We start from the raw sequence: 13,407 nt of genomic DNA on the forward strand, positions 1-13,407 counted from the left end.
ATCCCTAAAACTAAATCCCCAAAGTTCTTTGACAGCACCCTTGTACCCCGCTGTCTTAACTGGACCCCTGCTACCAAAAACCGTCCGCCATTCCCCACTTACCGAAAGGGCAAACACCCCCAGGAGGCTCATACAACCCACCATGAGTGAGAGGAGCTCATGATGCTGATGGTGCCTCCGTCAGCGTGACGATATAAATGCTGGTCGCACAAATCTCCCCTGCTGAGGACAATTGCACTTCCACTTACAACAGAAATATCACGACATACATTATAATACACACACACACACACACACACACACACAATTTTCCACAATAACGACCGACAACACATTGCGATCCGGAGGCCTTTATGTGTAAATGCAAATGCTCCCTGTAGGAAGTCATATACGAGATCCCTGTTAGCAAGACCAGTGGCCAACAGCAGCATGATATCTTGTCAGTCAGGTCTAATTCTGTATTCAAAGTTAATGGCTCCTGACAAGCATTTCACCAGTCGACTGCGAGACCAGAGGGAATGTGCCACAGTGAGCACGACCACTCAGCAAATTCACGTTTAACATTTCATTCCTCCTGCTTGGACAGAATGAATTATACATCCTTGATCCTCACACATTGATCCACGCGGACAAAACTCCCTAAACGTTAAATGTTAAATGATTTGTACGTCCGGGACGGCACACTGTTTTCACCCTATCTCTCTGATTCTGACATTCTCCCTCTATCCTTGACCCCCTTTCTTCACTCCCTCTGTTATCTGAAATAATCTCAGGGCCTCTTTAGATTCTATTCATCAGAGCAGAAAGAAGCAGGCGCTGACATTGATAAAAAAAAAATACCATCTGTGCCTCGCAGGGGTAAAAGAAGTGAGAGAGAATGAGACGGAAAAGAAAGAGAGGGGCTTCAAATGAAACAGGCTCTGTTGTCTCCCTCTTGTCCCCCCTCGTCAATGCCATTTCAATTGAAAAGCGCAGTGGTAATTAAATTCCAGCAGGGGTTAGGGGCAACTGTGCGGCGCACTGACGGGGGGCTGCCCTGACATAAAGATGACACAATTCAAGAGGACAGAGGGGGCCAGGCGGAAAAGGAGGGAGGGTGACAAATGTTGTTTATTCACGTACACTGCCAGATTCGTACTACTCAATCTTCATGACATTTAAAAAATAGAGAATGAAATGGATATACAGACTCAACTGAATCCCACAATGACCTTTTCCCCAAATCAGGGATATTCTGAACAGATCCGTCTTCTGTAGCTGCGGCATGTGCGGAATATTTTGTAATGCTTAGCGGGATGAGCAATTAGGTGGGGAAGAATTTGGGAAAGCTGGTGTGTGTGTGCATATGTGTCAGCGCGAATGTGTGACTCACAGAAGGATGCTGGTTGTTGTTGATTCACGTTATAGTGGCGCTAATCCAGAGGCTCCTGAGAGGCCACACACTCCTGCTGTCCCCCCCCCTCCCCGTCCTCTACTCCAGCAAAACAACACGGCCAGTATGTCTTCAGCTGAGGACACGTAACAGATATTTCATATTGTTTTTGACATGTTTCAAATGAATAAAATCATTTGGTTCCAGCTTCGTATTGCATTTAAACGCTTTTATGTTAAAAGCAGAGCAAAATAAAAAAGTGCTGCAGCATCAAAGCGGCATACATCTGTCTGTGGGATAGTCATTATGAGAGCGAAGTTTTATGCAAATAGTCCTCAGAGTATATTTATGGCGGTATTACTTCCTGGCCTCAGCTCATTCACACATATTCTCGCCAACATTGTTCTGGATTCAGAGAAAAATTCAAGCTAAGTCACTTTCAGAAACCTCTTTGAACATGTGTGAAAATTGGGTTTCGTTAAAGAGACAAAAAAAAAAAAGCATTTATCAAACTTTCCTTCCAGTATCATTTTCTGTACAATTAATTGCGTAAATTACCACATTCATTCTAGCAGTTACCCACCAATATTGAACGTTACAATGCCAGAAGTGAGCAAATACTGACGATCATTTAATCCATTAAGATAGGTCGGCCCTCCTGCTTTAAACATTTGGATGAAACTATGAATTAATTCTGCCACTGCTTCACTCACACAAGCAATTTATCAGAGCCTCTTCCCGTCCTTGCGAGCCTGTTCCACCGAAAGCATTAGTGCAACTCTGATGCCATCTAGTGGACAGAGAGCTCAGTACATATAATTGTACCATTGAGTATGTTCGACAAGCAAACATTCCATCGGATGCTTCACCAAAAGAATTAAATCCTCTTCATTTTCCCAGTTATTTGTTAGAAACGCTTGCTGTTAGTTTCAAAACAATTAGATTGTCTGTCAATTAAATCTACAATCAACACTTCAGGAAGGTCTGTCCAGCTCCTTGGTCCACTCACTTCATTGGTTGTGACATCAAAACAACAAAAAGACACCGTCTGTCCTCTGGCGCAGCCACAGCCACGCGTGCATCTCAGTAACGGTTTAAAATCTCCAGAACGTCCTCTTTAACCGAGAGAGGAGAGTGCTGCTGGACACCTGGTCCGCCAATGCTTGTTTCCCAGCAGTCAAAGCCGCAGTCTTTCAGGTCCTGCGCTGTAGCCTGGACGACGGAGGAGTCGGTTTCTACAAAATAAACAAGTCATAATAAAGTCATGTCAGGGTGGGCTGCAGTTCCAACGCCGTGGAAAACCTGAATACAAACAGGGTCAATCATTTGCAAATGAGCTGTGTTTACAGACAGTTTAATGAAGTGTCACTGAGTCCATGTAGTAACATCCTTTATCCAATCATGTGTTCACAAAGTGGTGAACCTCGCTCCATCCTTGCTTATGAGCGACTGAGCCTTTCCAGGATAATCCTTTCATACCCAATCATGATACTATCACCTGTTACCAATCAACCTGTTTACCTGTGGAATGATCCAAACAGGTGTTTTTGGAACGTTCCACATCTTTCCCAGTCTTTTGTTGCTCCTGTCCCAACTTATTTGACACATGTTGCTGCATCAAATTCAGAATAAGCAGATATTTATGATGCTGATGAGGTAAAACATTAAAAATATTGCCTTTGTACTGTTTTCAGTTGAGTTTAGTGCAAAGAGGATGTTTTATTTATGTTTTACACAGCATCTCAGCTGTTTTGGGATCAGGGCTGTACGTAGACACAGCGAACAGGACCACACAAAAAGCTTGTCACTGAAGTCAATAAGTCACTCTGCAATCCGTGTGTTCCACCAAACATCAGAGGACAGAGACAGATACTAGAGCTGCAATTCACACAGATGGAAATGCGATCAAAACAAATAAAGAGCATTTGGAAATCTATTTAGAGGAGTTTGAACCTATTAAAATTCAGTGTGCTACAGGCTGCAGGCATAAACAAAGACTGAACTTGCAGGTTCTTTGCTTGTTTGTTTTGTTAAAGAAAGGATGATACAAAGTTTCCTTATAAGCGATAGCGCAGTAGTACCCGCACACCAAAGCGCTCTCATCATTCCCTGCCACTCAAATCGTCGTTTCAGAGAGGAAGAGTGAGCGAGCGTTTGAGGAAAACACAACATTTGTTGTCAGCAGGAGTCTTGACAGTTCGGCTCATCAAGCTTCCCTCATCAAACTGAATTCATTATAGGACAGAAAGGGACAGAAGCAGAGAGCCGGGCTTAGCAACTCTAACGAAACACGTAAGAATACAGCTGCTGCTGCATCATGCATCAAAATTCAACCATTACAGGACGGATTTCAAAGTAAAGCTATCGTTAAGGCCTGTGGAGACTGCAGTGAAAACCAGCTCTCTGCAAACATATTTTGGAACATCGCCTCTTCTAATGAGACTTTCTTTTTCAAGAGAGGGTGGTGGGCCATGTTTGGTCTCTGTGTAATGCCTGGTTATTACTCAGTCCAGATTTCTTCCTCTGACAGCTGTGCTGCGCTCAGAAATACAGACTTCCAGAGCTCTTTAGTTTGTCCTGTACAGACCTTTCTACAAGGGCAGGCCGACATATAGACGACATTTTAGAGTTGCGACTGCTTACTAATGAATGGATGTCTGAAGCTCTTAGAATAAGTATTATTACACGGTGCACAATGTCCACATCTGAAGTTACCTTTGAGGGAAGCGAGCGCAGGATGTGCTGATGTTTCTTTGAGGGCGTGTCAGATTTCTGCAGGGCAGTGATAAAAGTCAGTGGTAAAACAGGCCGCGGTCCCTTTTGTTTTGGGACATAAATTTTCTCTTTCAGTTAAAGCTGAACAGCTGCATCAAACTCCTTTGAAGGGAGCTCTCTGCTTCCAAACTGTTCACACAAATCCTTTGAGTTTGACGTGAAGTCAGTAAAAGATGAGCAGTTTCAACATAACCTCACAAACTGGTCTGTAGGTGCACGGTTGTTTGTGTGTTTTGGGCGATTACTCGTTGCCTGTAGAAGAGTATCAGGGTCAGTTGGTTCATGATAAATAAAAGCATGAATTTAGTTCTCATCTCCATTAAAACTAGTCACGTCTGTGTCTGTCAGAGTCTGTGTTTGCTCTGGATATTGTTTCTAATCCCCGAGCAGGTGGAGTAAAAGTGAACCGACTCTCCGCATCCAAACGAGCCGACAGAACATCAGTTTGTCTCTACGTCACAACTGGTCCAAAAGGTTTCTGGTTTCTTTAATACAAGATGGATGAATTTTGATTGCAGCTCTGTTATACTGTCATTACCTGAGACAGTGGGTTTAAAAGGAGGGTTATTAGGATATTCATGTACCTTAGGGAGCCCATATGGGTTATAGGAAGTCAAATTCTGTTTTAGTTATCCAGTTACAGTCCGATGGATGTTGCAACATGTTAGAAATCCTGAATGTCGATGCAGGATCACAGTAGCAGGAGCTGTTTGCTGAGATGTTAACTCAGTGTAGACTTCAGTCCAAGAGGACTGCAGCGCCTCGTTTGTCAGCAGGCTTGATAATGATATCCTTGTTGTTTTGAAGGTCCTGAAACACCAGCCTCTAACTCAAAGTCACATGTGACAAAACATGACCTCTCTTCTGTTCACTGGCCTCATTAGAGGAGGTGATGTTCCAAAATATCGTTCCCAAAAAGAGCTGTGTTTGGACTAAAATGATAGCTTTACTGTTAACTCTTTCACGTAATGTTTCTGTTTCTGTCCCATCTTTACATCTGTTTCGGGTGTGGTCTGCTGTAAACCTATGTTGAATTAATTTGCCTTGCCCATCTGGTATGTAATTGATTTGCTGTTACCGCTGCCCATGCTCTGAGAAGGGCCTCTGTCTGACATGTGTCAGAAACTATATTTGAATAAAATGTAAATCCCTTCAGGCATCATTGGCCTTAATGGTGTGAAACCAGATTTTTTTTTCTTTTTAAGCAGATAAAGAACGTTCATTTGAAAAACAAGCACAAATTTGCAATAGCTACGACAACAACATACGTGCATGCATCCACGCACGCACACACACACAAACACTTGATCTACATGGCAAATGTCATCCTTCTGGAGCCAAAACTCTGGCTGCCATTTATACAGACATTTAAAATGCACACCGTCATGACACACAGCCCCACAACTGGCCAGCAGTACCTGGTCTCAGAAGGGTGATGCCACAGCCTCCTCCTCCTGCACCGGTTAGCTTGCTGTGGAGCCCTTTGGCCAACGTGACCTGGCACAGTGTGTCCAGGGCAGGGTGTCCCACCCCCATCACGTTCAGGTGGTGCTGGTTAATGTCAATGAGCTCCTGTAAATGAAATGACACAGCTGTTGTTAATACCTGTTGCTACTGGCAGACAATCAGAGAGTGTCACATGCTTTACACAATCTATTCATGTTTGTACCTCGAGGATATTGTAGTGCTCTCCTGTGATTGGCTCACTGGTCATCTCTGACAGGACTTTCTCACAAGTGCAGGAAATGGCATCAACTGAGTCCAGTACTGGAGTCATGATAGAGGGAAACTATGGGAGACGAAAACAGAAAAAAACATGCGCATAGCGTCTCGACACAAACTCATCACTGCAGATTATTTGCAAAACAAGCATCGTTGTGCATATGTTTAAAAACTCCGACCGGTTAAATGATGGATAAGCTGTGTACAAATACAGCTTGTGAAATTGCAGGTTTGACTTTGGTTGTGTTCCAGCCTGATCACAACACTGCCACAACACCACCCAGGCCTAGCTGCTGTCTGGCGGAGGCAGAAATCTGCACACCTGCTGGTGTCACCAAGGCAACAGCACACAGGGGTGCTGGCTAAGAGTTTAATTTCAATATTTTATGAAGGCACTCAACGCTATGCTCTGGAGTATCTGCCATGCAAAAGCACCGCCTATTATATTAATTACAGTGTCGGCAAGTAACACACGGGGGAGGAAGAAACCATTTAGTACCTTGTTAATCTTGTCCTTCACCCTGGCAACAAGCACCTTGGTGCTACGTGGTACTTTGGTGTTAGTGAGGAGGATTCTTAATAGCGGCACCCTGGAAGTAAAGCAGACAGATCAGAGAGTTCATACAGACCTATTATTCCGGAGCTTTCTGAAAATCTTGGTGTATTTTTGACTTCATGGTGTTCTATTTTTAAATCAAAATAAAAATTGTTAATCAGTGTCAATACCTGCTCAGTGGTATTATCTTCCCGGCCAAGAATCTCAGCATGCCACCTACATACAGGGAAATCTAAATCATTAAATAGATAATCATCAAATGATAATAGACAGTGCTGGTACAACACTTCAGTGGTGCAATTAGAGAGCGCTCTGTGTCCACTGAGACGAAGGGAGGGTATAACACCATATGCACCGCACCGTATGCCAGATTATTTCAGGCCTCACCCCACGTTCCAACAGCGTTGTCTACTCCTGAAGGATTACCATGGATGATCATTTCCCCTTGGAAAGCCCAGCTGTTGATCAGCTCCAGGTCCTCCTGACACCATCTGCAATTATTCAGAAATTAAGGAAGAGTTTTGTAGCACTCCAGACCCTCTCAGACATAACCTTTAACTGCCTCTTCATCTTCGAACCAAACATGAGTAGATGGGAGGGACATACAGTTGCATGTTCAATAAATGATTATACAGATGCTGTTTGTGATGAAGCAATCACCACAGGGTTTGTAGCGTGATACGGTACGACAACATCCCACTGGCAATACATCTGATCATTAGTTTGTGTGTTTGATTTTACCAAAAAATACTTTTTTTTTTAATTTATAAGACCCCAATCCAAAAAAGGTTGACATGCAGTGTAAAACATAATAAAACTAAACGTGATAATCTTCTGAGCCTTTGTGACATATATTCAATTGAAAACAGTACAAAGACAATATATTTAATGTTTGACCTCATCAGCTTCATTGATTTTTGTAAATATCTGCTTATTCTGAATCTGATGCAGCAATACATTTCAAACAAGCTGGGACAGGAGCAACAAAAGGCTGGGAAAGATGTGGAACGCTTCAAAAACACCTGTTTGGATCATTCCACAGGTAAACTGGTTGATTGTTAACAGGTGATAGTATCATGACTGGGTATGAAAGGAGCATCCTGGAAAGGCTCAGTCGGTCACAAGTAAGGATGGAGCGAGGTTCACCACTTTGTGAACACATGATTGGATAAAGGATGTTACTACATGAACTTTATAATCTATTTTTATTTACATTTTTGACAGAGTCCAGACTTTTTTGGAATTGGGGTTGTAGTTGTGATTTGAATTTCCACCACTGCCAAGAACAAACAGAAACAATGATGTGAATGTATCTGAAATGGAGCAAAACACCATCAGCAGCGACAGAGTTCATATACTGGAGCTGTCAGGACTTCTGGCGCTCGTGTGTTTCAACAGTTCGTGCAGATATTAGCAAAAGAACATTTATGTACTTGAAATGAGCTCCAAAGAAACTTTTGAAAGAATTCAAGTGACTGATGAATGTAATTTTAAAATCAAACAGTTAAAGGATTGAAATGGGAAAGTAGAGTATTTTAATAAAAACTGAATGTTTTCTGCTCTTTTCTTTGTTCTTCTCATTTCTCTCTGGGTTGTTTTGTACGTTGCAGCTGTTTGGCTTCAACGTCCGTGAAAATCAAATTGTAATTTTTAAAAAAAAAGACTTGTTACATCCATCAAAAACGTAACATAGCATCGTAGCATCGCATGCTACTCCTCCTGATTACATTGAAATGTGTATTTAAGAAGCATAATGTTGTGATTCAAGGCCTTTCATTCTCTATTGCTAAGACTGTTTACACATGTGAGGAGTAAAATCATCTCTGAACCCTTTTTATTCATCAGGCCTAATAATTCTGTCTCTGCACAACAGCGATCTACACCTGCTGCATACACAGATCATGGAAGAGACCTTCGTTAATATAACGTGGTTACCTTGCAGTGTGTTCCCACTCTTTTAGAGGAGCGGGAATGGCTCCACTTGCACAGAGCAGAGCTGAAGCTAAACACACAGAGTAGGCAGCACTCGACCCCAGTCCTGCTCCAGTTGGCAGCTCCGACCACACAGACACCGTCAAGCTGGGCAGCTCACTGAGAAAAGAACACTCAATCTTTGACTATTAATGTTATTAACACATGAGTCCACAGGGATTCGTTACTGCATCCCCAAAATTAGGAAAACCAAACTGAGTACGTTACAATTTAAAATTATTTACAGTTATTGCACATTTACAATCACTTATTGTGCGTTTTTATATGAAAAACACCAAGTAGTAAGTCAATGTATCACATCTCCCTCTTTACACATCCTTTAACTAGTACAGTTATAGAGGATACACATAAGGAGGAAGATATAAGCAGTGTGTAATAAATAGTAATCCATACACTTCTATAGGCAACAGAAACGTGCTTGACATTGCTGTCAACGTCTGTCAGGGAAGCTGCTTTTGGGCAGACAGGAGAATACTCTAAACTAATTGTCCAGCTCTTCTCTCGAGGGAAAAACACATCCAGACTTGTTAAAGGCTGCAGTGGGGCCCAGTGCCAGACTCTCATTAGTGGCCATCCTGTCAGAACCCATCACCTCCCTCAGACACGGCAGCACCGTGTCAGCGCGGATTAAACCTCCCGACAACCTGCAGCTCTAATGTTCCTGAGCATTTTCCCTGTTCACAGCTGCCGGAGTCGCTTCAACTAACATCCACCCTTCCTGTCTGTCTGTCTCTCTTTACCATCTTCATTTCAAGGTGGAGGGACTTGGTTTTCAGATGCAGTGAAAACGGCCCTCAACTCCCTCAACACATCTGCATCAGTGATGACATCTCAGTGGAAGCATGTGCAGTGGTCACAGTACAAAGGATGACATGTAATAAACAAATTAACCCCAGCATGATACACTACAGTACACATGACAGCGCACCATGCCACACATAATAAATTATACAGATCAAACTGATTTAATTTCATTTGAACTGGTTTGTGGTTCACACACAAATTTAGGTCTGTCAGGCTGCAGTGATTTCTCATTGTAAGACTAGTAATAAATTTTGTGTGAGTTTGTTTGTGCGCCACCTACAGGCACAGACAGTCATTTCTAGTAACTTAATGCATTTTTAACAGTAACTTCAGGCCATTAGTGCCACGGCTGCATTTTCTTTAATATTGAATGTGTGAGATTTTACATTTAACACTTGCACCACCTATCAGCCGCAATCAAATTATCAATAGAAATGAGACATCTTCATGCCATGCTAACCCCTCAGCTTCTGTCTGCAAAATCCACCTTAGGTTTTCACGATTTTCTTTCTTTTCTTTCCTTTTTTTTTTCCATTTTCTAAAGCTAAACCGTCAGACAAGTGAGTCTCAGATCTGGTGAAGACACCCCTCCACCTTCTCTCCCCAAAGCACAGATGAGGAAAGTCCTTGATATGAACAGAAGGAACATCCAGTATTCAGCAAAAAGGTCTCCAGCGGACAAAAACATAACATTTTACACCTCTCTCTCTCTCTCTCTCTCTCTCTCTCACACTCACACTCACACTCACACACACACACACACACACACACACACACATAGTAGTAGTAGGCAGTAGCTGCAAAAAAAAGTTTCTTAGCTGTTGCTGCTCTTACTTATCTACCCAAAGGCACCCCAGATTGGACTGACGCTCTGAAAAAAGCGACCATCTGAGCTAACGAGCTGTAAAATTAAAATTAACAAATTCAAAAGGAACAGTAGTATCTCACCCTGATCCAAACAGTGACAGGTACATGTAGAGGAAGGATAAGGTGGCCATGTTGCAAGTATCCAAGTTTCCATTAGGTATAGCAACAAATTCACGCAGTCTCCTCACGAGTTCAGCATCCAGACGTTTCACCTCCTCCCTCTTACCTGTTAACATGAATCACAAGACACAGCAACCATCAAAATCACAAGAATATCACAACACACACTTTGATCTGAGGTTGAAGGAAAAATAATGAAAAATACTGCAAAATGTATAATGTAAATGGATAAGATGTGCAAAATGTCCCTGTATGTGCTGGAATATGGGATGCATGGTGCAGATGCAACAGTGTGCTTTACAGTGCATGTAGGTGCTAATGGTCACCAGTGCTGGATCATCCCTTACCACTCAAATAAGGAACAAGCTGCTTCAGTTCAAACAGGTCCCAGCAGAGGAACGTGTCGATATTTGGGAGGTTGATGCAAACTTTGCCAGTGTTGGTGGCTTTCAACCGTAAATATGTTCTCAGGTTCAAACTCACAGCAAGAGCCACCTGCAATGGAGCAGAGAGCACAGGGTGATTAACTGCACAGACTTCTTCAGGTGTTGGCCCATTTACCGCACATGTGTGCATACTTTACATAACTCCAAGCACATTTCCAAGGCAGATAATTATCGGTTCCCATTTCTTTACAGTACAGTAGGAAAAATCCTCTTGCAGAGATGATCTGCTTAAATGAATGGAACGTATTACCTGCCTCTGCAAGGTAGGAAACTCGCATTTGGAAGTGAATGCATACAAGCTTTGCTCTTGCTCTTCTGACTGACTTACCCATCTCTTTAAAATCTCAAACTCAGTATCACCCTTGTACTTTCAGATTACCTTTCCGTGTACAACTGCATGCTCTCCGTGGAGGATCGCCTTCCCTGGAGCAGACACGTAGCTGTCCTTCACTTGCATTTCTGTGACAGTTTCCAGAGTACAAAAATGTGTCCAGGGGTTGGCAGCTCGAGCCTTCAAGTTCAAATTGACAGTATTATTATTATTATTACTATTAAGATAGCTTAGCCACCTTTGGCAACGGTTAATCCTCTGAAGCAGCGACAAGCAGTTGACAACTCTGCGCACTGCTCTGCGCTTTACGCGAAGACTCGACGAATATAAGCAGTTTAACTCAGCATTTTTGGCCAAAGTGCAGGAAGCTGCTCTAAGCACGCTCTCTACTACTGACCGTGACTAAACCATGCTAAAAACACAGCTGACACACAAGAGGAGGGACGAACATAAGTTAGGTTTTCAGTATCCAATCAGCGGCGTAGATAGTTGAACATATATTATTTTGTCCAATCAGCGTCCCGCACTGTCCCACCATACGGAGAGTTAACCAATCGTGCGATGAAAATGAAACGCCCCTAAAGTACGGACACCACGGAGGTACAAAAATTATTCTCCACCTTCGTTCACCTCTATGCTACTTGCTAGCCTTGAGCTTTAACATGGCATCGTTTATTATGAAACCTGCTCACCTCCGCTGTGTTGTACGGACTGGCAGGCTCTTAAGCGAGTATCGAACAAGGAAAACATTGTGCTCTGACAGAAGGTAGTTGTTCATCATTGTCATATTCATGTCATGTGAATGTCTACAGTCGCAAAGTGCTAGCTAGGAAGTTACTACACCAGATGCTATATAATTAATACAAATTATGGGCACAAGAGCTGCATCCTTCATATTGAGCTGGAGCGTTGTTTGAAACTTCAAAGACCCATTGACACAAGCAAACAAAAAATGCGTTATTTACACAGTGTATATGCGTTAGTTGTACTTGTTGGTATGAAGTACATGTCCTTAACTTTTATCTTGCTGTCTTCCTTTTTCCCAACAGTTTTGCCACTGAAGGAGACAACAGGACACCCAAAATATACACCAAAACTGGAGACAAAGGTTGTTTTTCAACTTTTTAACGAGGAAAACCGTGCATGTCACAGTACTGTTGCAGTGCATAGTTCTTATCAAAGCTGACTCGTTTCTTGCTGTACCCCTTAAAGGTTTCTCCAGCACATTTACAGGGGAAAGGAGGCCAAAGGAAGATCTTATATTTGAAGCCCTGGGAAATACAGATGAGCTGTCATCAGCTATAGGGTAAAATGTACTTTAAAATCTTTTCAAATGTCACCGTTCTGTCTCACCTGAAGTGACCATGTCGAACTGTACATCACAGCTTGGCCAGAGAGTTTTGCCTCGACAAAGGACATGCATTCACCCATCAGCTGGACAAGGTATGATTTTCATACTGCATTTATTAACTTCCTTCATTGCATACATTTTACACCAGCCGGATATCAGATTTCTGACATTTTGCTTTTCATCCCAGATACAGTGCATTTTGCAAGACGTGGGCTCCAATATTGCCACCCCTCGATCATCTGCAAGAGAAAGTCACATGAGTATGCATTTGCTGGCTAGTCCAGTGCTATAAAGTAATGTGTCCTGTATGCTTGAAGATATCTTGGACTTTTTGTTTTTCTGTTCTGTTTTTGTAAGAGAGAACACAATTTACTGCTCAGCCAATTGCAGATCTGGAAACCTGGATTGATAAATTCACTGAAGAACTCCCTCCACTGACCAACTTCATTTTACCTGTAAGCCCATTTTTGCACCTGTAAGACACTTATGAGTCCAGGTTTTTCCTGTGGCACTAACACTTTCGCTTTGTGTGTCACAGTCTGGAGGGAAGAGCAGCGCAGCTTTGCACTTGGCTCGGACCGTGTGTCGGAGAGCAGAACGCAGGTCAGTTGCATGTTCCTTGCCTTGAAAGACGTAAAATTACCCCCGTTTGTCTTGCTTTTCCCACACAGTTCGTTCTGACAAATCTTTGTCGTTGTCATAGCGTTGCCCCCATTGTGCGGTCAGGGGAGGCAGATCCAGATGTTGCCAAGTTTTTGAACAGGTGAGTCCAGTGCTTTGAAATTAGTATGAGAACAAGGTTTCTCTATTACACATCTGATAAATTTCCCAACATTTTCACTCAGATTGAGCGACTACCTGTTCACCGTGGCCAGATACACAGCCATGAAAGAAGGCAACGAGGAGAAAATCTACAAAAGACCTGAATGACCACATCCTCACATGAGGAATAAGACCAATGCTTAATTATCTTTTTGGGGGTTAGGGTAGATGGTGATACAGGTATTTAATTTTTATTGTAAATATATTAATAAAACTGAAAAGATCAAAAGTAGTTATTTTGATGCAACT

General features: G+C 42.5%; 2 protein-coding genes across 2 annotated transcripts; one reads left to right on the forward strand and one right to left on the reverse strand.

The window, feature by feature from the left end:
- Positions 1–1,122: 1,122 nt before the first annotated feature.
- mvk (mevalonate kinase) lies at positions 1,123–11,380 on the reverse strand. The gene is made up of 10 exons (XM_041937627.1): positions 11,034–11,380; positions 10,556–10,703; positions 10,170–10,314; positions 8,361–8,516; positions 6,813–6,916; positions 6,596–6,641; positions 6,369–6,459; positions 5,817–5,936; positions 5,566–5,719; positions 1,123–2,607 (listed from the first exon to the last, which is right to left on the reverse strand). Exons 1-10 carry the CDS (start codon positions 11,109–11,111, stop codon positions 2,456–2,458), a joined length of 1,194 nt encoding a protein of 397 aa, XP_041793561.1. The 5' UTR covers positions 11,112–11,380; the 3' UTR covers positions 1,123–2,455.
- A 235-nt stretch (positions 11,381–11,615) lies between these two features.
- mmab (metabolism of cobalamin associated B) lies at positions 11,616–13,390 on the forward strand. The gene is made up of 9 exons (XM_041937656.1): positions 11,616–11,751; positions 12,035–12,093; positions 12,198–12,291; positions 12,371–12,428; positions 12,524–12,596; positions 12,694–12,791; positions 12,875–12,939; positions 13,040–13,099; positions 13,182–13,390. The coding sequence occupies exons 1-9, from the start codon at positions 11,648–11,650 to the stop codon at positions 13,264–13,266; spliced, it is 696 nt and encodes a 231-aa protein (XP_041793590.1). The 5' UTR covers positions 11,616–11,647; the 3' UTR covers positions 13,267–13,390.
- Positions 13,391–13,407: the final 17 nt, after the last annotated feature.

This window comes from Chelmon rostratus, chromosome 5 (assembly GCF_017976325.1).
Source record: "Chelmon rostratus isolate fCheRos1 chromosome 5, fCheRos1.pri, whole genome shotgun sequence".
NCBI classification, from domain to species: Eukaryota; Metazoa; Chordata; class Actinopteri; order Chaetodontiformes; family Chaetodontidae; genus Chelmon; species Chelmon rostratus.

Coding starts and splice junctions, on each gene's coding strand:
- mvk (XM_041937627.1), bottom strand. CDS start 11,111: ATGCAAGTGAAGGACAGCTACGTGTCTGCTCCAGGGAAGGCGATCCTC. Junction 10,704..11,033: donor ATGCAGTTGTACACGGAAAG/GTAATCTGAAAG, acceptor GCTCCATTGCAG/GTGGCTCTTGCTGTGAGTTT. Junction 6,917..8,360: donor GAGTGGGAACACACTGCAAG/GTAACCACGTTA, acceptor GAATAATTGCAG/ATGGTGTCAGGAGGACCTGG.
- mmab (XM_041937656.1), top strand. CDS start 11,648: ATGGCATCGTTTATTATGAAACCTGCTCACCTCCGCTGTGTTGTACGG. Junction 12,292..12,370: donor GAGCTGTCATCAGCTATAGG/GTAAAATGTACT, acceptor TGTACATCACAG/CTTGGCCAGAGAGTTTTGCC. Junction 13,100..13,181: donor GTTGCCAAGTTTTTGAACAG/GTGAGTCCAGTG, acceptor ATTTTCACTCAG/ATTGAGCGACTACCTGTTCA.